This window comes from Brassica napus, chromosome C7, assembly GCF_020379485.1.
Source record: "Brassica napus cultivar Da-Ae chromosome C7, Da-Ae, whole genome shotgun sequence".
Classification (NCBI taxonomy): Eukaryota; Viridiplantae; Streptophyta; class Magnoliopsida; order Brassicales; family Brassicaceae; genus Brassica; species Brassica napus.
In genome coordinates, this window is record NC_063450.1 from 47144732 (window position 1) to 47169658 (window position 24927).

The following is a 24927-nucleotide window of genomic DNA, read 5'->3' on the forward strand; positions in this document are numbered from 1 at the left end:
GCATAGCTCCGGATGTAATAACTTAAAACCTTTTTAGATTTAATATAATCGTTTGTTTGACAAAAAAAAAGGATATTAAATGAGATTATTAAGTGTTGAAATGAAAAAAATACACACAGCTTCAAAACCAACTAAGACTGAAAGAATATCAGGAATTGTCGGAAAGATCAACGGGAAGCAAAACTCTAACACCCTTCATTTGTTATTAGACAAAAAAAAAATATCACAATATAATCAGACAGACACACAAAATACAATGAACTTGTAAGTTCCTCTTCAAACCCTTATTACATAACAGAACAAAACAGCAAACAATGGCTTCTGTTCTCACACATCTATTCTCTTCTCCATCATCTTATATCGTTTAAGAGTGGTTCAGATGCAGCAGCTGCAAAACAAAACAAAAATAAAACTCAGATTAACGTTTCTGAAAATTCACTCTAATTAGCAAAACAAAGAATTGGTCCATTACCTTCATCAACATATCCAAGTTTCTCTCTAATTTCAGCAATAACAAGACGGGTCAAAAGCAACCCGGCACAAAGAGCCCCAACGACCAACATATAGAACACAGCTTCCCAACCCAAAGTCGAAAGAAACCCTGTCAAAAGAGGACCCAAAGCCGCCCCAGCAGATCCAGTCCCATCAATAATCGCAGTCACAGTCGCAAGCGCCCTCGAATCCCCTTGTAAAGACTTGTGCGTTCCGAGATCCGCTGAGACCGCGGTTGTGATGAGTGCATAAGGTCCATTCACAAACAAACCGGCAACCATCATGAGAACGATGTTGACTGTCTGAGAGACGCCTCCATAGGAATGGTACACGAGCATTGCCGGAATCGCGGCGTACATGAAAGTTGCTGCAGTCGTAGCTCTTGCTTTGAATTTATCTGAAATGTAGCCAGCAAGAATCCCACCTACAATGCCTCCAACGTCAAATAGAGTGGAGAGGTTTCCGGCTGTTTTCACTGACATATACTCTCCACCAATAGCTACAAATAAATAAATAAAAAAAGCTTGTAAGAACATTATCTCAAAACACTCAACTCTCTGAATATGACTATCAAAACTTACTAGTCTGGCTTAGATAAAACGGTAACCAGTACAAGAAGGTGTAAGCCACCAGCTTCGAGAAGAAGAGACACAACGCAAATGGTATAACACCAGGAATCATACAAGCTTGCAAAAGACCAACACTTCTTTTATTCTCATACCTAAACCCTGAACCCTCACCTTCTCTTTCAACATCTGCTACTACACTTTCTTCTTCTTCTTCAATGTCTCTGTTCCTCTTAATGAACTTACCGGAATTAGAATTGATATCCGGAAACCCAACATCCTCAGGATAAGCAGCCAAGAACAAGTAAACAAGAACTCCTCCTAAAGACATGACGAAACCAGGAGCTATAAAAGACCACCCCCAACCATACTGAAGAACACCAGCAGCTATCAAGGAACCACAAATGTTCCCAACAGAAGTATGAGCATTCCAAATCCCCATTATAAGCCCTCTCTTCCTCTTCCCAAACCAGTTTCCGACAACAGCCACAACAGAGGGCCAGCCAGTCGCCTGAAACAACCCAGCCGCCATTTGCATCACCAGAAAGAACCAAAACGCATGAACATTCCAGAAATAACCCATCCCGAACAGCCCCACGAAGAACCCACTCCCAATCATTCCCCAAGTCAGAAACAACCTCAGATCCAAAGTATCACCCAAATGTCCAGCGACATACATTCCCAACGAGTAACAAGCGAGAAACGCCACGTCGATCTCTCCTAGCCTAGACGTACCACCTTTCCCGTTAAACGGTTCCCATCCTGTAGACTCACGGTTTGCGTCTGTTTCTTCCTTCACGAACACGTTTCCCAAAGGCCAAGGACGCTCGTTGATAATATGAGCTTGCGGTGGCTTAGTGCTTGGCTCTGGGTGCAAAACGCTTTTGACTATGCTGCTGGGTTTTCGAGAGGCGTGGTAACAAGCGTACGCGATGAAAGTGATCAGTAGAATCACGTAGCGAAACGTCTTCGGGCTCCAGTTTCTTCCTCTGATTCTCCTCAGAAGCAGAACCCCAGGTGGTGTCTTCCTCTTTGAACCCAACGTCATCTTTTTGAAAAAATCTCTCCCAATATAATGATAATAATCGTGAAAAAAAAAAAACTTTAGGGATCAGAATCAAATACCCGAATCCATGTTTGTGTGTTTGAGAAATCAGAATCACGAATTTTAATTGGAGGAGGATTAGAGGTGAGAGAGAGGTTGGCGGGAAGGAGAGAGAGAAGACGACGTCTTGTGTGAAGATGTGACACGTGTCCTGTTCGTTAGGGAAGAGCCAAAAGGCAGAACACGTTGACCACTTTGGTTTGTATGAAGCGACGGCACGTGACCGACGTCATCTATTTTTTTTTTTGTTTTTTTTTTGCCAACTACGTCATCTACCTGAGGGACAAGCTTCCCCGTTTGTCCACTTTCAAGTGAACACCATCAGCTCAGCTGATCTCCAAAGTGAGAGCTCTGTTCTTGTTAGAATTATTCCTTTTTGTTTTTTAAAGCCTAAGTCATGGCATGCACATTCTTCTGAGAAAGTAAATCAAGATTAGTCGAGCTTCCGGTTGTTAAATGTAGACCTAGTCCTTGTTTGATAATTAATGACATATGACCTTTTAGAAATTAGAAAGAATTACACGGAGAGACGGTTTTAAAATTTTTATAACACAATAAGTCACTTTCAACTAATAGAACATTTTTTTTCTAACTTTTTTCATTTTTCTTTACGTTTACTGATTGAAACCAAAACAAGCTGTAACTATTAGGTCTCACTTCTTCTCTTTTCTTGTTTTCTTTTTACTCAAAATTAAAATATCTTTTTCTACAGATCAAAGATACATTGAAATTTGCAGAACAAGTTTATCACAGTGAAAAGAACTGATCTTTAGTAATAAAATATAAACAATTCTTCCCATGATTTCAAACAAGAATTTATTTTATCATGAAAATAGAGCAAAAAGAGAATCAAGATCATTTTTGGAGTGGTGAAAAACCTTGTGGTTTCTTCTCCAACGAACAATCGTCGTTTCTTCTTCCAACGGAAACTCCATTGTCGGTGATCTCAAACCCTAAGCTCCATTCCGACATAGCTCTACTGCTATCCACGTCAAGGTTCAATCGTCTCTTCCTCGTCGTGGTCGTCATGCTCGAGACCAGAGTTGTGGAGGTTGGAATCATCGTCACTTTAGTCACAGATCGAAGAAAAGCTTCACTGGAGCAACAATGGTCAAGTATTGATTATTTGCACATCTGGTCCTTCATCTCTTGTTTATTCTAAAATTTGTCTCAAAATTCTATTATGTTCATGAATATTTCCCGAAAATTTTAATTGTGCAATCCAGACCAAGCAAATATTCTGATTTTGCAACATTGGTCCATGCAGTTTTGTTTCATTTCGTTTATGCCCCAGATGTTTCTGATTGGAAAATAAATCCTTTTGATTTGGTCTCATAATTCATATGTTCACACTGATAAATGTTCTATGCTACTTTGTACACAAAATATCATTGATGTTGTCTATAATAGAAGCAAACATAAAACTCCAAAAGAATATCAATGATTTTGGGTGTCCATGTGGACACTAGCTATATTATAGATGACTGGTATAAATGATTTAAATGAAGTTCCAAATTTTCATTTTTATCATATATCATAACTTGAGCAATGTCTACATGTACACATGTGATTTGTCTTCTTTTTCTGAGCAACTATACTAAAAACTATTAAAATCATCGTCATAACTTGATCAATGTATAAATAAATCGATGTACATACTTTTTGCTCTAAGTTGGAAGACCTACATGTTTCATGTTTGTGGCGTTCATGTATTATTGTACAAGTTAATTTGTGTACATGTGAATCATTGTACATGTGGATAATAAAACACTTGTGTACCTGGTATAGTGTACACATCAAATGGTTTCAAAAGTTATAGGTTCATTTCTTTTGTGCATTTTGTAAAATCTTAGTAATATGTTTGTGATATTTTTACAGGTGATTGCTTGTCTTTTGCCTGAAAATATATATGCTACATCATTACATGAGAGGTATATGAATCAATGTATTATTGTACAAGTTAATTTACGTAAATGTGAATCAATGTACATGTTGATAATAAAAAATATTTCGTACATGTGAATCAATGTACATGTGGATAATAAAAAAATGTGTACGTGGTATAGTGTACACATCAAATGGCTTCAAAATTTATAGGTTCATTTCTTTTGTGCATTTTTTAAAACCTTAGTAATATGTTTGTGATATTTTTACAGGTGATTACTTGTCTTTTGCCTGAAACTATACATGCTACATCATTACATGAGAGGTCTATGAATCAATGTATTATTGTACAAGTTAATTTGCGTACATGTGAATCAATGTACATGTGGATAATAAAAAATATTTTGTACATGTAAATCAATGTACATGTGGATGATAAAAAAAATTGTGTATGTGGTATAGTGTACACTTCAAATGGCTTCAAAAGTTATAGTTTCATTTTTTTGTGCATTTTGTAAAACCTTAGTAATATGTTTGTGATATTTTTACAAGTGATTACTTGTTTTTTGCCTTAATATGCGTAAATATTTTAGAAAATCCTTCTTTAGGAAATGGAGAGAGTATTTTGCAATTTTAGCTAAAATAAACATTTTGTACATTGTGTACATGTGAATCATTGCACAAGTTACATCGTGTACATATGAACGATGAACATGTGGATAGTGAAATTTTGTGTACATAATGACATATACATATGATTACATACATATATCGTTACAATAGCGTACACAATAAATGAATAATACCCCATGGAAAAACATTGGTGTGCTTATTTGCATATAACAAATGTTAAAATGCACATTAATAAGTTTGGGGCAAAATCAAAGGTCATTTCTGCAAATCTGAAAGTTTGAAGTCAAAAATGAAAAAAAAACCTTGAAAGACCAAACGTGCAAAAAATAGAAACTTGACCATTGTTGTTCTGAAGCTTTCACTCTGTGATGGAGATGACGACCCACAAGGATTCCAGATGGCCACCACGGTAGATCTGAGCGCGGAGGTGATTCTACGATGACTGAACGAGGCAGCGGAGTGGTGATTCGCCGTATGAGCTCGCCGTTACTCGACCAATAACAGAGGATGTGGTCGTTTTTGATTTACAGCCGCTTCACACATGAGAGCTCGAGCAATGACAGAGGGTGTGGCTGTTTGGTGCTCGCAGTACAGATCTGACCCTAATTTAGTGGCAAGTGAGGAAGATGTAAACGGTGGTCTGAGAGGTTCGAAGACTACAATTAATGCTTATGTCGTTACACTTTGTTGCCGAAGAAGATGATGAATTAAATAAAAATAAATGCAACAACTTTTTCATCCTTAGCTTTTTCATCCTCTTTTGCCATTAAAGCAATTATTTTGTATCTTTCTTCGAGTTTCTCTCCCATTAAAAGGAGAGAGAAAATAAAATTTAAAATTGTGAGACCTATTTTGTTAGAAAAATAAGCTTAGTTAGCTTATAGTTATGAAAAACTATCTTAAGAACAATAACTGCCTTGAACAATAATTGCCTTATCGTGTTCTTGTTTAATTCTTTTTGGACTTGGTCATATTGATTCGAATCTCGATTTTTATTTCATGGAGGTGGAACACAACTTCGTATTATTTATAGTATCATAATTCTATATATCTAATGAATCAATGATTTGTCCAGGTAACCCGTTGGAATTATATATATTCATCATCCATTTTTTTATAAATGTGACAGATATCTCTGTCTTGGGCAATTGGAATCATAATTAACTGCGAACAAGTATTTGTATCCATGTTTTGTTTGACATTAGATATATATTTTTTTTGGTAAAGGAAGCATGTACCTGGACAAATCTAGGTGTATTCATGCATTAAAACTCAACAATCTAAATAAACTACTCCATTTTCTGCATTTGGGGTGGTTTACATGATATTACAATATCTTCTCATCCTATATTGAAAAAGAAGAAGCAGAAACTTCAAATACCAAGAAATTAAACCCACAAAAAGAGAAACACTGGAATTTTCAAGTTTAAATGTTACTGAAAGAGAAGAGGAACTATGTTAATATGTATAGATAACTAACCTTATAATATGTACAGATTAGCCCAGGTAATATCAGGGATAAAGGTTCCAAGAGCCTTTTTGTTTGTTGGTAACTCTTGAAGATCCCACGTATGTTGTCTTTCAAGAACTTCAATTTCTGAACTCATTGATTCACGCCATACTCTATGTTTCATTGCTTCTTTGAAGTGTTTTGGCTCAACGTTGGTTGTCATCCGCATGACATACCTTATAACCACCAAAGAGAAGCCCAAGACTCAAATAATACAAGGTCATGTCTGCAAATTCCAATTTATAAAGAAAAATCTCACTCTTTTTTCTTAGAAAGTCTACAGTTAGCTCTCATCAATCTCTCAATCAAGAGAAAGAGAGGAACAGCTTAAAACATCCTTTCTTTGCCACTGACGAGACTACTAATTGTGACTTGGACAACAAATTCAGACACCAAAACAGTTATCCAAACCCGAACCAAGTTAGTGTGTTCTTATACTTACACACACTAAGCTGGTGGGATGTTGTCAAAATGTCAAAATATATGTTAATTTTTGAAAGGCTTTGTATATATGTTTAAGTATTGTTTTGCAGCACTTGTTGTGAAGATTATCAGAGAAGTCGAGACAACTTAGTTGGTTATCACCTAGCAAATATTATGTCAAATATGAAAATCACACATTACAGCCAATAAGAATTAGCCACTGATTTTATAGAAGCTTGAAAAGAGCAACACAACACATTTAACAAGGATACAAGCAATATACATTAATTATACACCACACATCAAAGACAACATAAACTTATACATGCAAAGAGATTAAGCATTTAAGCCCAACAATACTCACAACAAGGCAAATAACGTTTCTTCATATGGTAAGCATCATGGTGCATGAGTAGAAGAAGTCTTTACCAAATTTAAAACTAGTGTAACCAGAAAATGAAATGCCAAAACCACATCTCTATTCATTCCATTAAAATAAAATAAAAAAGTTGGTAGTGTTATGGTTATGAGTGTGTATACAAAATAACATGCTAATCACACTTCTTCTCACATATCTAAACTTGTCTTTTTTTTTTTGTTAAATTTTTACAACTAGGTAATGTGCCATTGTCTTATTTAGGGCACAGCGGTTGCGGTTGCGGGAGTTCGCGGATGCGGGTGGTTGCGGTTTCTAACAGTTTGAAGAGATTTGCACGACTGGTTCTGCGGTTAGAAATTGTTGCGTTTGCGGGATACTTACGACTGGTTAACTACCAAATGCACCAGCGGTTAAATAATAAATTAACAATATTTACATTTTATATAATTATAAAAATATCAAAAATCATAATATTATAATAAATATAAAAACTATATTTAGAGATTTATAGTTTTAAATATTTTTATTTTTAAATTTTATAATATTAATTAAAATATAATAGATATATTTTAGTATTTTTATAATTCCAATTTAAAAGTTTTATTGAATATTTTTATTTTTGTATTTATATTGTTAAAAAAAAAGAAAAAAAATCATCCTCCCGCAACCGCCCGCAACCGCAAATGCTAACTGGAACCAGCTTTTGAATTTATGAAGTTTAGAGCGGTTTGAAGCGGTTTAGAGCAGTTTGAGTGATTGTTGCGAAACGCCAACAACCGCTACTAACCGCGAAAGCTGCGTTTGCGGGTGGTAGCGGGAAAACCAGTCACACCCTTAAGAGTCGGTTGTTATCTTTTTTAGTTAAAAGTTAAGAGATTCTTATATTCCGTTAAGAACCTAGTGTAAGAACCCCCAATAATAATGATCTTAGCTAAAGAAACTATTAACAATGGCGTTATTGTTCTCCCCGCCAATCTTCATCCCAAAGAACTCACTACTTCTCCTCTCCACGAACCGCTTCTCTCTCCTCTCGGTCACTCGAGCTAACTCCTCCGACACTGGGATAACCTCTCCTTCCACCGTCTCCATGGACGTTAAAGAACCTCATACATCTACACCAGTTGTCAAGAAAGAAGAAGTCTTCGCCACGGAAGGTGAAGAGATGAAGACGACGGAGCCTTTTACCAAATTCGAGGATGCGAGGTGGGTTAACGGAACATGGGATCTGAAACAGTTCGAGAAAGATGGGAAAACAGATTGGGATGACGTCATCGTTGCTGGTTAGAACCTCGAACTTAGTTTTTTTCCATCACTTGAGTTTTACGTAACTGTCTTGTACTTCTGTTTTTGTAAAGAGGCCTAGAGAAGAAAATGGCTCCAAGAGAATCCAGAGACCACGAGTAACGACGAGCCTGTGGTCTTCGATACGTCGATAATCCCATGGTGGGCTTGGATGAAGAGATACCACTTACCCGAAGCTGAGCTCCTTAACTTACGGTTTTACTTTCCTCTGTCTCAAAGCTCTAAAAGATTAAACACACAATCTAGCTAGGGGATATAACTAAGATGTTACATTATGTTGTAGGTCGTGCTGCGATGATAGGGTTCTTCATGGCTTACTTTGTTGATAGTCTTACTGGAGTTGGACTTGTTGATCAAATGGGGAACTTCTTCTGTAAAACACTGTTGTTCGTGGCTGTGGCTGTGGCTGGAGTTCTCTTCATTCGCAAGAATGAGGATATGGATAAGTTGAAGAAGTTGTTTGATGAGACGACGTTATATGATAAACAATGGCAAGCAGCTTGGAAAGATGGTGAGGAGGACTCATCATCATCATTGGGTATTTGGGTTCAAAGAAGTGAAAAGCGAAAACGGAGTCTCTTGCTTCCTTTTTTTGGTTATATGATGTTGTAATTAGTCACAAAGAGATAAGACTTTTTGATATGAAGAAAATTTAAGGTGTCTTTTCAAGTTGACCAAAAAAAAAAGTGTATTTTCTATATATGGTTTATATATCCCACATGTACAGTTTATGCCTTCCTTTTCGCGGCTCGGCACCAAAACCTTGCAACAACCTTGAGAAAACTAACCAACAAGATCCATCTACCTAGGCCTGGGAAGGATCGGGTATCCGGGCAACTTTAAGATATACGAATCCGGATCCTTATCCGACGGATCCATAATTTTACTATTTTTATCCAGATCCGGGGTTCGCGGATATCCGGGTGTCGGCTATCCTTCTAAAAATTATAATATCCGGCGGATATCCGGATCCGGATTTGGATCCTTAAAATAAATAAAAAATAATATTAATATATATAAAATATTAACAATAATTTAAAAATAATAAAATATATAATATTTTTAATTATTTCTATGTATAATATTACAAAATTTACATAAAATTTATATATACTATTATAGAAATGAAAATATATTAAATAAAATTAGTTTTTATATATAGATATTACTATTTTTGAAATAGTTATTAATAAAATTTACGGATCCGGATATTCGAACTAAAAAATCAAGATATCCGGATCCGGATTCGGCTTTGACGAATCCAACATTTTACTATCCGGATCCGGCCTCTCCGGATATCCGGATTTTCGGATGATCCGGATCTCGGATAAAAGTCTCAGGCCTACATCTACCCATGGGCAAAGTGAGAGGAAGAAAAAAAAGACATATTCATAGTCATTCCCCCTCCCCCTCTCCAACTAGCTATAAAAACAAGTGAAATTGCATCATGTATAAACAAATTTTTCCCTAATTTAGGCCAATTCATTCTAAAAACAATCTTTCATACAATGAATAAAATCGATTTGCCAACTTTTGTTAAACTATCGCAAACTTATGGTTTTGTCCCCGGTGGAGAATACTGAAACTCCAACCCTGTGAAAGGTGACCTCCATCTTTCGTTATTCCCTATTCCAGTTATGTGTCTTCTATGTAAAGTATGTTTGGGCTTTTACCCTTGACGAGCTCGGTAAGAGTTACCGTTTTCTTACATGACGACAGGATCCATGCCGCCACATAGTTTTTTAAAAACAATCTATATATAATAGCAAACCCAATTTTGATGCTAGATGAGCTAATCATTTTTTTATAGGAAAATAAAATTTAAATCTAACGGTTTCGTTTAACAATATTTTGTAATCTAACGGACATGATCATCTCTTATTTATAAGATCCGACGTCATCAATCTCTTTCACCAAAAGGCGTCTCAATCAACTGCTCTCTGAACGAGCACCCCTTATACATCGGCCTCTTTGCAAAGGACACCTCATTTGCCTCCTTTCGGATTCAACCCGTCTCTAAAATCCATCTATATATTGAAGTTTCAGATTTCTTATCCCTTTGCATATTCCATCATCATTCTGTCCATTTACATTGTCCATCATCCTCATCCAGTTTTAGATGTAAGAATTTCTCTCATACAGTTCATCACCATCGTAGTACATGTATCTGTCTTTGGTTTTTTTACTTCGTTTATTATCTGGAAATAAATCAATCCAGTGTTCGTTGTTTTATTTAAAGGGACAGATTTTCAAAAAAAAATTAACTGTTTGGTACTGCGTGGGAGGAGATGGAGTGAATCACGTTTTTTTTTTGGCCGAAGAACAATCTATGTTCTCAGATTACTTATAGATTTCGACTTATTTTGTCTCTGAAATTGGAAAATTCCCAAGTTTTTCTTACTGCAGTTGATTAAAATGTATTTTTACTTGTATGGTCCAGCACAGCCTTAATAACATCCATAAGTGCATCACTCACGCGTGTGCCTTGAAGTGGAGAAGTTTGGAGTTGGAAAAGAAGTAGAGAGACTCCAACGGTGCGTTTCTATGGGAACCTGATCTTTATGATGTCACAAATCATTAATTTATAAATACAAGCATAATCTATTCATAATAGAAGGTACGTATTAATGTAAATTTCATGCTTTTGAGTTTTGAGTGATTAAAAGATTCCATATAGTTGTGTTGTTCTGTTCCTCAGAAAGAAACACTGTAAAAACAGATGAAGAAAGAAACCAACGATGAGTTCATAAAAAGTTGTGATTATATTTTTTAGTTTCATCAATCTTGTAACATGTGAAAGAAAAGCCTTCACGGAGAAGCAGAGAGAAGGACGAGTAAACGTCCTGGCAAAGAGTAAATATAAGGTTTTCCATTGTTAGTTTATTATAATTGAGTTTGGTATGATTAGATAATAATTATAAAGTAACTGTAAACCCAATAGGTGCATTTGTAAAGTCGTGAATTGTTTGTAAAGTCGTGACTTGTTGGAAGAGTCATAAGTAGTTTTCTTTACGGTTACTTAAGAAATATATGTAAGTCATGTTGTCTTATGTAAAAAGTGTCAACAATAAAAGATAAATTTTCCAAATGTATTTTGTTCTCTTTATTTTGTCCAACATTCTTTACTGCCGCACCAGTCTCTCCCGTTTAACAGACACGTAGTTGATATTGAAGGTTCCTTGATAAATGAGGTTGGTGAAAGGTTGCAATGGATTATACCTAAAGCTCATTAGTTTGCTGTGTTCACATTATTACAAGGCAAGGCAATGTCAAAGATTAATCCCTAATTGCTTGCTCGATTAGATACCCTGAAACTCCAGACCAAAGAGGAGAAGAAGTGAGTGAATTGTTTATACGCTGCGGTGTCTTGTTATATGATCCGAAAAGCAACTTACTACAAACTAACTTCTCCAAAACTCTGGAAGGGATCCTCCCTCTGCAACATCATGTGTGAAAGTATATGACTGAAGGAGAATGACCAGTCCAATAACTTACCAACTCTCCCAATAACATCAAATTCAAAAAACCAGTTCTATATATTGTCATCAAGTTCAGTATATGACTGAAGGAGATGTAACACGGTGCTGGAGACAAGCCTTGCCGTTAGAGATCCATCGCCTCTCTCTTTTGGTCGCTGTGCATCGGATCCGAGAGGCTTTGATGTAGAGAAGAGACGCACGTACGCGGAGCCATCACGTAGAGCACTTCCGGTGCCGATCACCAAGTCATCATCTCATCGGAGGAGGGTCCGAGATCCTTTCCGTGCCGCCGGAGCCTTTATCAACTCTCGACGTAGCCGTGATCATAACCGAGCGATGCGGAGGAGGCACGATCTAAATTGGAGTTGCGGCGTTTAACACCAACCACCACCATCGTTAACCGTGAGACATAGGAGGGGAAAGCCATGTCACCGGAGAGTCGTTTCATGATCACCGAGTTTGAGCCAGCCACCATCATCAACCGTAGTCCAAGCCGCGCAGCAGCTAAGTGTTATCTTCTTGTTACTTGTGTTACAAGCAACATATTTAGCTTAAGCTAAATGTTTCATGCGTAGGAAACATGCAACTTTGGATGTTATTATTCTAAAACCTAAGCGAGACATTTTCCCATTATCTCCGACCTTGGCTAACCTGAGGGTATTTTTCTCAACTTCTCTTACACGGCTTAGGACTGTATTAAGTTTCTGAAATATAGGGATTTGAATCCAACGAATTAATAATTATAGATATTGTAGTTAATGGAATATATTGTTTCTTAAGTTATTCTTAACTACAATGGAAGTTACTTTATTTTGTTAAGAATTGTTTAAGATCACTGACTTCAATTTTGTTGGTAACGATTTGTTTTTTTTATGAAGAAGTTAAGTCTCTTACTCGATTCCTTCAATTAATAAATAGTAGATTGTATTTTCATTTGGTTACAAAATCTATATTATTATGTCTAATAGCCGACTTCAAAAAAATATCATTATTGTAAAACTCTCTACAAAGAATATTTAGTGGTTTGGTAACGTTATTGGGTAATATCAAGAATTTAGGGTTTTACAATAATGATACTTTTTGTAGAGAGTTTTACAATAATGATATTTTTTGCAGTCGGCTATTAGACACAATAGTATAGATTTTGTAAATATGGTTTAGGGTTTGTGTATTGGGTAATATCAAGAATTTAGAGAATATAATACGTATTGATGTTTAGTGTGTTTCAGAATAAATCATGTGTGAATTATGTTACCATATATTTGTGTATAAAAATGAATAATATTATAGTTACAATTAGTTTATGAACGATGAGTGAAAAAAAGCCATAGGTTCAACTATTTTTTAAAAGTTAATAACAAAAAAGTAAAAAATAAAGAGATTAAAACATGGGTGTTACCCATACGGTTTTAATTAAAAATTAAAAATTAAATAATGAAACGGCATAATCTTGTAAATAAGTTGAAAAATAAGGACATAATCTTAGTAAAGATTGTGATTTAATAGTATAGATATGTGAAATAGATGAAAAGTGGAAAACATGCCATGAAAGTAGCATCACTTTGGATACACCAGATCAATTGCTTATTTTTCAAATTAGTTCACTATAAAATTATAATTTCATAGATATTATGGTGATTAATGATCATACTGGATTTTGCAAAATACATGAAATTATAGGAAAATAAGCTTTTTAATTTCAATCAACAATTTTATGAAAAATTCATGGGTTTGAATCTTGAAACTGAAAAGAAAAAAAATTCTTATAATCATCATATAGTTTTGTGACTATAACCAATTATTTTATGAAGAGTTATAAAGATATTATGTATGAGTAAAAATATTAAGGCTCCGACTGGTGACATGTAGTATTAAAATCGAGTTGCAATATGTATTACAATTCGATGTAACTTGCGGTAAAAATCATGTGGTAAAAACTGTAACTTTATGTGGTAAGTTTGCAGTAAAAATAAAAGTTACAATCTAAAGTATGGTTTTTAATCAAATAAATATAAACATAAGACAATGAATTATTATTAATAACAAAAAAACATTAACCTATTAAAAATAAATAAATAATAAAAATAAATGTATAAAATAAATTTTAACAAAAATTATGTTGCAATATATATTTTTCTAAGAACTATAATTACGGATTATAATATTTATCAATAACAAAATAATTTATAAATTTCTATTACAAATAAAATTTACAAATAATAAGATTTTGTAAAATAATAATTAAAAAGAAGAAGTTAAAAATACAAAAATAAGAAAAAGGAATAGAATAAAAAATCTTTGACTAACACAAAATTAGGTGAAGTTGTATAATAATGTTAAAAATATCTGGGAATTTTTTTTTTAAAAGCAAAAAATGATAACTATGTCCCTTTAGACTAATCTCATATACTTTATGTCCCGTTAGGTTAATTATTTTCAAAATAGCAATAATTCCCTTAAAATTGTAATTTTTAAATATAATAAATAATGAGTTCGATCAAGCGGGATCGATCGATCCGAAATTATAAGGTCGAACTGATCGATTGATCCTGATCATTATGCAGAACAAAAAAAACGCGGAGCATATACTGATCGACCTGGTCCATTTCACTCGATCGTCAAAGGTCCATTTCATACGGATCGACCGATCTTGAATTATAGACCGATCGATCCGTGAAAGCATAGATATGAATCATGGTAGAATTAATGTGAAAATTTTGTGAACAATCAATGGAATATAGAAGACGGCGTGAGAATAAGGTTACCACTTTTTTCGTTTTTTTTTTTAAGATTGATTTTTCAAAATATGAAAGTGAATATTCCCAAATATTTTGTTTCCATATTTTTAGGAATTGATTTCTTATCCGTAGAATACATCTAATATGTAGAAATCGGTTTCTACAGGTTTTTAGAATTATAGTAATGTGTAGATTTTGATTTCTACATGTTTTAGATTTACAGTAAATCTGTAGAAGTCAGTTTCTACGTGTTTTAGATTTATATTAATGTGTAAATTTTGATTTCTAAAGATTTTAAATTGGTAGGTTAAGCGCGGAATGTGTATTCTAAATATTTTTAGAATACTCTTATTTATGTAGATCACGTTTTCTAAACATTTTAGATTCAATGAAAAAAATGGATTTCGTTTTCTACTTCGTAGAATGTCATTTATACTTTATTTAGAACAGAATCTGAAAATTATGTTTTAAACATTTTTAGAACTGAAAAAAATACCACTAAGTTCATATAGGTATTTTATCAATAGTTACTATTTTTCCAAATTTTTTTGTTTGTAAAACTATTTATTAAATTTTATTTTCAAAAATATTAAAGGGTATTATAGGTAAAAATGACACAAAATAGATATTAGTTTAAAAGAACGTAGTTATCATTTTTTTTTGCTTAAAAAAAAACAATTTTCCCAAAATATTTCTAGAAATAAGAATAAGATATTGCCATGGTGGTTTTGGAAATATAAATAACATTTTATTTACAAACAAAAAATTCCAAAACATTGAACATGAAAGCTTTTTTTTTACGTGGTGTGTTTGGAATTTATTATGTTCACTTGTAATTTTGATAGAAACTTTAATTATGACTGTATCTCAACTCTAAAACATGAGATTAGGCATGATGTTGCATTAAGTTTTGATTTAACAATTTTATAAAGGGTATAACTCAAAATTGTAACTCAACCATAATACATGATAACTCAAACGTAAAATAAAAAAACTAAATTTAATACATGATTGGTGACATTTTTGAGTTATCTATGAGTTACACCTTTAACTCAAACTAAATCAATGTTATCACATGTTACCAATCAAAGCCTAAGTAGTCAAAATTTTTACATATGTTCAATTTTCAACCAAACATGTACGAAACAAAAGCCAGCAGCGTACCATACAATTATGTTTATCCAATATAATATTCGCATGAATATATTCATTCTAACAAATTCATCTGTTGGGGTAACATCTTTTAACACTTGTCTCTTTTATATAAATATTATTGTTTCACCAATTTTTGTTATATACGTTTTTACCTTAATAGTTTTATGATCACTTAAATAGTTTTATGATCATATATATTACTTTTCATGTATTTTCACTATATTTTATTTTGCAATTTTTCCTTCTGTAATCTTAATATTCGAATGGAATGTTATAAAAACTATGTATTTTATCATCATTTTTAGTTTATATATTTTCACATATAACCACTCTAAGCAATTCAGTGTTGATAATAGTGCAATAGACAACGATGACAAGATATTTGATTTTTAAGAATATTTATATATTCTTTATAGCATTAAACTAATTTTTGAAGGAATTATTAGTATTTTTATTTTAATAAAATTTTATATTATTAAAAAATTGTGTTGTATTTTGTTATCTATCTAATTTTAGTATCAATTATAGTTTATTTTAAAATATCTCACTTTATATATAAAATTTAATATATAGTTTCTCCGCGAATTCGCGGGGTCCGAATCCTAGTTCAAATAAAAAAAATTGATTGGTAACCTTTTTACCGACGCGTTTCCGACGCGTCCGGAGACCATGCCAAAGAGTCAATTCAAGCCAACCATTAAAGTAATTTTTTTGGATTTCAAGAGTACTTTAATTAAATTAAAATAACTGCCCGGATTATAAGACTAACCCTTTTGTTGTTACGTATTATTTTCTAAAGTAAATATTTTCTTAAAAATAACTATGTAAATCGTTTCTTAATTTTAAAAATTAAAACATATTACTTATCAATTTCATTTTTGCATAATTTAGTAAAATTAAAACTATTTTGCTTAATTTCCTTTCTGCTCCAACTATAGTCTTCTAGTTGATCTATTTCTGATGATTTATTCTTTTTTTTTCTGTATAAATCATCTACATATAATTGAAAGACATACTTTATGTATAATTGAAAACATCAATATATAATCCATGTAAAGCCAGCTTTGGGAACTAATATACTTCCTAAACAATTCTAAAAATGCAACCAGGCGTATGACGTGAATATATGTTCGAATTATAAATTCGAGTTTCTTTAATATAGAGAATAATAAAACTATAAATTAATCACATGATTGCCAAGTTTGTAGACCTTTGGAAAAGACAGGGTTCAATCAAAGGTATTATTAACCACAAATAATCAAACAAATTAAGATATATGATTTACGATATTGTATTGTTGTTTTGGATGATAATCACGTGGCCAGGTCGTGATTAAGGTCCTAAATATGTCAAACTCTGTCTGCCACGTTGCAGACTAATGTAACGATTTCACACCGACTGGTCTACGACTTTAATTTAAATCATAAAACGATGCTTTATAGTTAAATTGATTCAAAATATTTTAGTGACTTGACTTCTTTAGTTAATAAACATCTGCTAAAGTATCTAACTATGTTAAAAGATCGTTACAGTTAGAGCCTGTTAGGAGGCTTCACACAGGCTTGGGCATTTTAATCGGGATCCGAAAATTCAAATTAGAACCGAACCGAAATTTACAAGTATTTTTTGGGTTTAATTTTTTTTATCAGAAAAAATTAGAGCTGAAAAGAACCGACCGAATAGATCCGGATCCGAAAAAAATCGACCCAAATAGATCCGACCCGTTAAGAACGGATTTGTACTCGACTTAAAAACATGTATATCCAAAATTATATTTTTTTATGTTCTATTTTATATATATTATTTTATTATTTAGTTGAAATATTTTTTTTAACAATATTTTTTATTATTTTGTAACATTTTTAAGTAATATGAAGCTTTACAATGTAAAATTTAGAGTTTAACAATATTTTATTTTAATTATTAATAGTTTTATGTAAGTTATTTTGTAAAATTTTAGATATATATGAAAAATATCTAAATTTGATGGAGTTGGATATGTCATGTCTTTTTTAGATCCTAAATACTGTAAATCGATCCGGTCCCGATATGGACCCAAAAAATTAAGAGTATTTTATGGATATTTTAATTATAGACTTTAACCAGGTCTATCCGAACCGAAAATTTCTAAGTACATATTGGATCCAAATGTTTAAGATACAAAAAACCCGGACCCGAAATAAATGCCTAGCTTCACACTTCATGTAGTGTGATTTGATGTGGGGATAATTGTTGATGTGTTTAAACATAGTTTTAATTTTGATATATTCAAAAGAAAATATGAACAATATAGGTTTTATCAAAATATCTTTGAGAAATTCAATAGGATAGCATTTTTTTTAAGTTTTTGTTCTAAAAGTAGTCCTCAATGAGAAAAATGACCAAAATAAATTTTTTTAAAGGGTAAAGTACATTTTTACCTTAAGATTAACTAATCTAAACTTAGAGTTTAGAGTTAAGAAGTAGGGTTTTGGGGATAGAATTTTAGATTTAAAAAAATAAAAATAAATATTAAAATTTTCTAAATAAAAAAGAGCTATCTTGGTCATTTTTTAGGATTATTTTTGTGACAAAAACTTAAAAAAGACTACGAAAGAATTGTCCAATATCTTTTATAGAATATGCAAAAAAAAAAGAATTTGGAGTCAGAATTTGTTCTGTTTGGGTTATATTCTATTTTTTTTTTTTTCATTTAGAAAACGATATGATATTCCATCAAGTGAAATATTTGAACTAGTTTAAATGTGGATTTGTCCTTTAAAAAAACAAGAACATATGGAAAAGAAAAAAAATGGAAAAGCAAAAAGAGATAGAAAAAAAAAGAGAATAAGAAAAAGAAAATGTTACAATCGGTTTCAGGAAACAGCACTTTCCATTACAATCGGTTTGAAGAAAAGATGATGTTTCCCTGAATTTAGAATTGTCCGTTTCTACATTTATTTCCAATCTTAAAATTCTCCCCATCTCATTCGGTTTTTGGAAAATATAAAAGTAGTCGAATTATTTATGGGAACAAGTATAAATATCTTAAAATATTAGTAGTAAACAGAGTATGGTAATTGGTATATTCAGAATATTCCTGGTGATGTACCAATTTGACTTTTTTGATTATTTAAAATGGACGCATCTTTGAATTTTCCGGATGTGAGGGATATAGGTTATTTGATAAAATCCAACTTTTGAATTTCTTGCCCAACGGCAATGAATGTGTTTTCTTTTCTGGATTTTTTTTATACACCCACAAATATTTTTCATTATACTAACAACACATAATTTCCAGAACATAATCATCGTATATGCTTACGTAATTAACAGATGGAGAAAATGGACAGAAAGAAAAGTAACAGAAATCAATTAGGAATGGTAACTGAAATATTAGATCTATTAACTTCCAAAACTGACTCGTCTCGCACGCGCTTACGACCTTCACACGTGCCGCATCCCATCTTATAATATAAGCCGAAGCCGCCCGCTGCTTGATTCTCAATTCTTCCTTACACCAAACAAAACAAACAAAAAGCCCACAGCTTCTGTAGTAAATTGATTTCAACCGTCCGATCTTTCATCTCTACAGAGATCATCTGCCTCTCTCTCTCTCTCTTCTCTTTATTGTGCTGTCTCTCTCTCTCTCTCTCTCTCTCTGGATCTCTCCGGCGAGCCGTTCTCTTAGGTTGGTGCTGGTGGTGAGTGTTTTCGCTTATGAGATTATTTACAATTTTTTTAAGAAATTCGTGATTTTGATTTCACGGCTGTTGAATTCTCGACGTGCCTACATTACCTTCTTTGATTCTCTACTTTCTGCTTTTTCGAATCGTGTTTCCTGGTATACGTTTTGAATCTCTTTTTGGATTCTAACAACTTTTGTGGTTCGAAATTTTGACGAAAGCTGTTGAGATTCTAGACGATCATCGTACCATTGTTGTGATTTATTATACATTACGTTGATGTTCTGTGTTTTAATTCAAACTCTCATGTTCTGTTTCTCTAGAATATGTGAAGATTCTAAAAAAAAAAAGATGTTTGTGATTATGGGCAGTAAAATCGAAGCTTTAGCATCCTCAGAATCTGTCTGTTGGCATCTCTGTAAATGGGCTGCTTCCACTCCAAAATAGCAAGAGAATTCCGTGGACACGAAGACCCTGTCAAGCTTGCCTCCGAGACTGCCTGTATGTTTACTACTTTGTTCCTAATTCATTCCTTTTTGCATGTTTGAGGATTCATTGTCTAGTTTATATGTTGACCTTTCTTCTCTGCTCATTGGTTTAGTTTAAATAATCTGTTTTTCAGGGTCCTTTATTCATAATCTTGTATCCAATTTACTATACGTCCCTTAGTTTCAACATGTTTCTTGTTAGTTGTTAGTTGTTACCAATACCATCACCTGATCTTTGTTCATGTCAGTTTACTATATTTTTATGGTCAAGAATGGTTTCTGACTCCTTGCTTTCTATTAATATCCAAAAAGTTTCAAAGTAGATTAATCTTTTTTTTTTTTTGTGTCTGGTTGCTGGTACTTTTCTGTTGATCTTGCAGTGTGGCTTTTTTTCTCTTTTTCCAGTTAGTGTGAGTGAGGTTGAAGCATTGTTTGAGCTGTTCAAGAGCATAAGCAGTTCCGTTGTTGATGATGGTTTGATCCACAAGGTACCTACCTACATAAAGATTTTGATAAAATTATTTTTCTTTGGACCCCATTTTGATCTTTTCATGACCCCACTCTAGTACTCTTTTTCCTCTTTACGCTATTCATCTACAGTAGTTCTCCACTTCGTTGACTTTAACCAATTTATTAGAACAACAATAATGATTTCTCCATGCTAGTACTATCTGTCTGTTCCATATTGCACCACTAATTCAATGAATCATAGCCCTTGATGTTTGACTTGAATTTTCTTATTATATATTAGATTGCTTTTGGTTTTGAATTATGAGGCTTTCTTCATGGCCTCACTTTCTTTATCTTTGTGTGTGTTTATAATACTTCCTTCACGTGTGTGCGTGCGTGCAGGAAGAGTTTCAACTTGCCTTGTTCAAGAACCGGAAGAAGGAGAATCTATTTGCTAACAGGGTATACTCTAAGTTTCCTCACGCTTTTAATAAATTTATTATTCTTGAAGAGTAATATGTTAATTAAACTAAGTAATCATTCTCCGTTGCAGATATTTGATATGTTTGATGTTAAACGAAAAGGAGTGATTGATTTCGGCGACTTTGTCAGGTCACTCAATGTTTTCCATCCCAATGCTTCTTTAGAAGACAAAATCGATTGTAAGTTTACGACATGAAGAGAGTTTTATATCTATTATTTTATCTAATGATGTAACGTTTTATATGTATTATTACTTCTGGAAGCTTTTGTGTGAAGAAGTTCTATTGATATTGATCTACGTTTTTATCTTTTTTTCTCTCAGTTACGTTTAGGCTTTACGACATGGACTGTACGGGTTTCATTGAACGACAAGAGGTAACAACACTATGCATTCTGTATTCTTTTGCATTTTTGCGAGTTAAGCTATGAATACTGATAATGAAAGATGTTCGCTAAGTTGGAACAATGTTCTTGATTATGCATCCCTTACTTAAAATATCCTTGCAGGAAAAATCATTATTGTGTGTGATATGTATGCAGGTGAAGCAAATGTTGATCGCCCTTCTGTGTGAATCTGAAATGAAGTTGGCTGATGAAACCATAGAGATAATACTAGATAAGGTTTGTGATGGTCTGTTGAATTATAAAGTTTTTGTCTTTCTAGAATTTTTACATTTTGAGCTCAAGTTTTAAGTTTCGTTATCTTTCATTCATGAACAGACATTTGAAGATGCAGACGTGAATCGGGATGGAAAGATTGATAAACTAGAGTGGAGCGATTTCGTGAACAAGAACCCATCACTACTTAAGATCATGACCCTCCCATATCTCAGGTATTCATGGGAACCAGAACTCAAGTATACTAGAAAAGTTTAAGAAATGAAATGGCAGATAAGTTTTCTTAACGTATGCATAAATCTACGCAGGGATATAACGACAACGTTTCCAAGCTTTATCTTTAACTCGGAGGTGGATGAGATTGTCAAATGAAGAAACAAAACCGTTTTACAAATGGTTGGACCGCACAAGAGAGAACCAAGACCAAGTTCTGAGTTGATCGGTGTAGTCGACAACAACTGTTTGCAAACACACACAGTAGATCATATTTTTTTTGCTTCAAATTGTTTCTCTTACATAGTATATTTCATATTCTGGGTTCCTATTTTCTTCTCAGAACATTTTTGAAATCCTTGGTTTTTTTTAGCTTTAAATAGAGCGCAAATCACCAATTCTCTACGTCATGTATACATAGAAAATGTTTTACGAGTTTGTACATAGCACACATCAATACGTTTGTAAAGATTAAAGATTTTACGCATACAAAAAGAAAAAAAAGATTTGTTATGTTAAATCGTAGGTCTCTGATTATTCCAATTGAATCTTATAACTGCCAAAACTGTAAAGTAAGATTTTATTGAGCCCTTTTACCGTAAAAACAAAAAGTTACAAATGTCTCTGGACCAAATGAAATTTACGGTTTTGCCACTCGTCCTCTCTCTCGACTCCCCGAGTTCCGACCAATTTAGGGTTCTTCACATCCCTCTCATTTGCTAAATTCTAGATTCAGATATCTGTGTTTCAAAAAAAAAAAAAAAAAGTGTTTCAAAAAAAAAAGATATCTACACTGATGTTTAGGAAACGGAACTTTGTCATTGAATCGATTCGTCGCATAGCTAGCACGTCTTCGAAACCAGCCCTGTTCTCCAGCACTAGTGTTCAACCTGCTAGACTAAGCTGGGAAGCTTCTTCACAAGTGATTCTCAAGAAGAAGCTCGAAACAGCTCTCAAGCATCACCTTGTGGATGACGCATGGGACGTGTTCAAAGATTACAAACGTCTCTACGGGTTTCCAGATAGTTCCATCATGAACAGGTTCGTCACTGTGTTTTCTTACTCCTCCGATTCCGCTTGGCTTTGCAAGGCTGATGATCTCTCTCGCTTAGCTTTAAAGCAGAACTCAGGTCTTGTCAACTCCGATGCGTTAACTAAGTTGTTACTGTCTCTAGCGAGAGCTCAGATGTCTGAATCCGCTTGTAACATACTCCGCACAATGCTGGAGAAGGGATTTGCTGTAACCTCTGATGTGTTGAGGCTTGTGGTTATGCATATGGTGAAATCAGAGGTCGGGACTTGCTTAGCTTCGAATTATTTGGTTCAGTTTTGTCATCGTTTTATGGAACTAAAAAGGAACAGTAATGTGATGAAGCCTGATACGGTCTTGTTTAATCTCGTGCTTGGTTCTTGTGTGAGATTTGGTTTCTCTCTCAAAGGCCAAGAGCTCATCGAGCTGATGGCCAAAGCCGATGTCGTTGCGGATGGGCACTCGATTGTGATCATGTCTTGCGTTTACGAAATGAATGGCATGAGAGACGAGTTGAAGAAGCTCAAGGAAGGTATCGGTCACGTGCCGAGTCAGCTTCTTTGTCACTATCGTCGTTTGTATGATAATTTGTTAAGCCTTGAGTTCAAGTTTGATGACATTGGTTCCGCGGGTCGGCTTGTGTTAGATATATGCAAGAAGAGCAAGGACTTGCCTTCGGTTCAGAATCTTGAAAAGGTTATGGTTTTGCCTGTTGGGTCTCACCATATCAGATCCGGTTTAAAGATTCGGATTTCACCTGAGATTTTGCAGAGAGATTCATCTCTTGGAGTGGATAGCGAAGCGACCTTTGTCAGTTGCGCAGATTCCAAGCTTGGTGTCACGAACAAGACTCTTGCTAAGTTGGTATATGGTTACAAGAGACGTGAGAACCTCCCTGAGCTTTCAAAGCTTCTGTTCTCGGTGGGTGGAACCAAGCTATGTGCTGATGTCATTGATGCTTGTGTTGCTGTTGGTTGGTTAGAAGCTGCTCACGATATTCTTGACGACATGGTTTCCGCTGGCAATCCCATGGACTTGGTTACATATAGAAAGGTCTTGTCTGGTTATCACAAGAGCAAGATGTTGAGAAACGCCGAGGTTCTTGTGAGACAAATGACCAAAGCCGGTTTAGTTACAGATCCTTCAGATGAGATTAAAGATTGTGAAAACACAGAGCTCAGGGCGCTATTGGTTCCGGAGATCAACGCAGGAGAGCAAAGGAAAGTTCCGAGCACGCTCTACGAGCTGAACTCGTCTCTCTACTACTTCTGCAAAGCCAAAATGCAAGAAGACGCCGTGACGACCTACCGTAAAATCCAGAAGATGAAAACAATCTCACCGACTGTGCAAAGCTATTGGATCTTGGTCGACATGTACTCGTCTCTCGGCATGTACCGGGAGATCACAGTCGCGTGGGGAGATATCAAAAGGAACGTGGCGAGCAGAGACTTGGAGGTAACGCAAGATCTGTTGGAGAAGCTTGTGGTGAACTTCCTGAGAGGTGGGTATTTTGAGAGAGTGATGGAGGTTATAAGTTACATGAAGGAGAAGGGTATGTATAATGATGTAGCTATGTATAAGAATGAGTACCTTAAGGTTCATAAGAATCTATACAGAACCTTGAAAGCAGCTGATGCTGTGACAGAGGCTCAAGCGCAGAGGGTTGAGCATGTTAAGGCCTTCAGGAAACTTGTTGGTATAGTATGATTATATATCTTAGTGGCTTCTTCTAATCTTCTTTTTCTCAATGGTCTTTTCCTCGCTGGTATATTTTTGGGGGTTTGGATTCAAATGGTACAGCTGCTTGTAGACTCTTTGAAACCACCAATCGACTGAACTTTCTCGGCTTCATTTGGAGTGAATCCTTGTTTACCGTTAATAGGAATGTTTTGCTCTCTACGTAGTTGGAGAGAACCTTTCAGTACTTGTCGGGCCTTGAAGGACGACCGTGATGCCTACACGGTTGTTATGGAGACGTCTGTTGTCGAAAAAGTCACTAACAGGGTGGTCATGCGCATAGCCAAGTGAAATATAGACCTATAGCCTCCACAATTTTTGGTAATAATTTACATAGAAATAAATCTCTAAATTTGTAAAAATATTTTTTCTAGAAACTTTACTAAATTGTTATATTCTCTAAATTCTCTTGAGGGCTCCTGGATGTGAATGCTGAAGACATAAACATGAATTCAAGGGAATATGAAACATGAATTGTGTCTAAAGTGTGAAATTATAAAAAGCGTAATATCTGTTTCTTTCATTCAAATTTCAGCATTTCATGCAAAATTGACAACAAAGGTTGTGTGTAAATGTT

At 34.1% G+C, this 24927-nt stretch overlaps 4 protein-coding genes and 1 long non-coding RNA gene across 7 annotated transcripts; 4 read left to right on the forward strand and 1 right to left on the reverse strand.

Moving 5' to 3' along the window:
• Positions 1 to 179: 179 nt before the first annotated feature.
• Positions 180 to 3245, reverse strand: LOC106444402 (putative glycerol-3-phosphate transporter 4). Its single transcript, XM_013885877.3, has 3 exons — positions 1074 to 3245; positions 473 to 991; positions 180 to 388 (listed from the first exon to the last, which is right to left on the reverse strand). Exons 1-3 carry the CDS (start codon positions 2104 to 2106, stop codon positions 351 to 353), a joined length of 1590 nt encoding a protein of 529 aa, XP_013741331.3. The 5' UTR covers positions 2107 to 3245; the 3' UTR covers positions 180 to 350.
• A 4696-nt stretch (positions 3246 to 7941) lies between these two features.
• Positions 7942 to 8906, forward strand: LOC111208108 (light-harvesting complex-like protein 3 isotype 1, chloroplastic). Its single transcript, XM_048764312.1, has 2 exons — positions 7942 to 8272; positions 8578 to 8906. The coding sequence occupies exons 1-2, from the start codon at positions 7942 to 7944 to the stop codon at positions 8904 to 8906; spliced, it is 660 nt and encodes a 219-aa protein (XP_048620269.1).
• Positions 8907 to 10277: 1371 nt separating this feature from the next.
• On the forward strand, positions 10278 to 12402 carry LOC106394791. The gene is made up of 3 exons (XR_001279008.3): positions 10278 to 10415; positions 10735 to 10911; positions 10993 to 12402. It is a non-coding gene; the product is annotated as an uncharacterized LOC106394791 (long non-coding RNA).
• Positions 12403 to 19141: 6739 nt separating this feature from the next.
• LOC111198139 (calcineurin B-like protein 1) lies at positions 19142 to 22103 on the forward strand. 3 transcript variants are annotated; one of them, XM_022706204.2, is made up of 9 exons: positions 19142 to 19349; positions 19683 to 19832; positions 20225 to 20307; positions 20672 to 20731; positions 20823 to 20931; positions 21075 to 21127; positions 21293 to 21373; positions 21473 to 21585; positions 21679 to 22103. In XM_022706204.2, exons 2-9 carry the CDS (start codon positions 19754 to 19756, stop codon positions 21740 to 21742), a joined length of 642 nt encoding a protein of 213 aa, XP_022561925.1. In that variant the 5' UTR covers positions 19142 to 19349; positions 19683 to 19753; the 3' UTR covers positions 21743 to 22103. The 3 variants fall into 3 exon arrangements, with proteins under 3 accessions (XP_022561925.1, XP_022561923.1, XP_022561924.1); XM_022706202.2 differs by having other exon boundaries at positions 19703 to 19832; XM_022706203.2 differs by having other exon boundaries at positions 19142 to 19336; positions 19703 to 19832.
• An 89-nt stretch (positions 22104 to 22192) lies between these two features.
• On the forward strand, positions 22193 to 24745 carry LOC106440229 (pentatricopeptide repeat-containing protein At4g17616). The gene is made up of 2 exons (XM_048762914.1): positions 22193 to 22319; positions 22368 to 24745. Exon 2 carries the CDS (start codon positions 22380 to 22382, stop codon positions 24318 to 24320), a length of 1941 nt encoding a protein of 646 aa, XP_048618871.1. The 5' UTR covers positions 22193 to 22319; positions 22368 to 22379; the 3' UTR covers positions 24321 to 24745.
• The last annotated feature ends 182 nt before the right edge of the window (positions 24746 to 24927 follow it).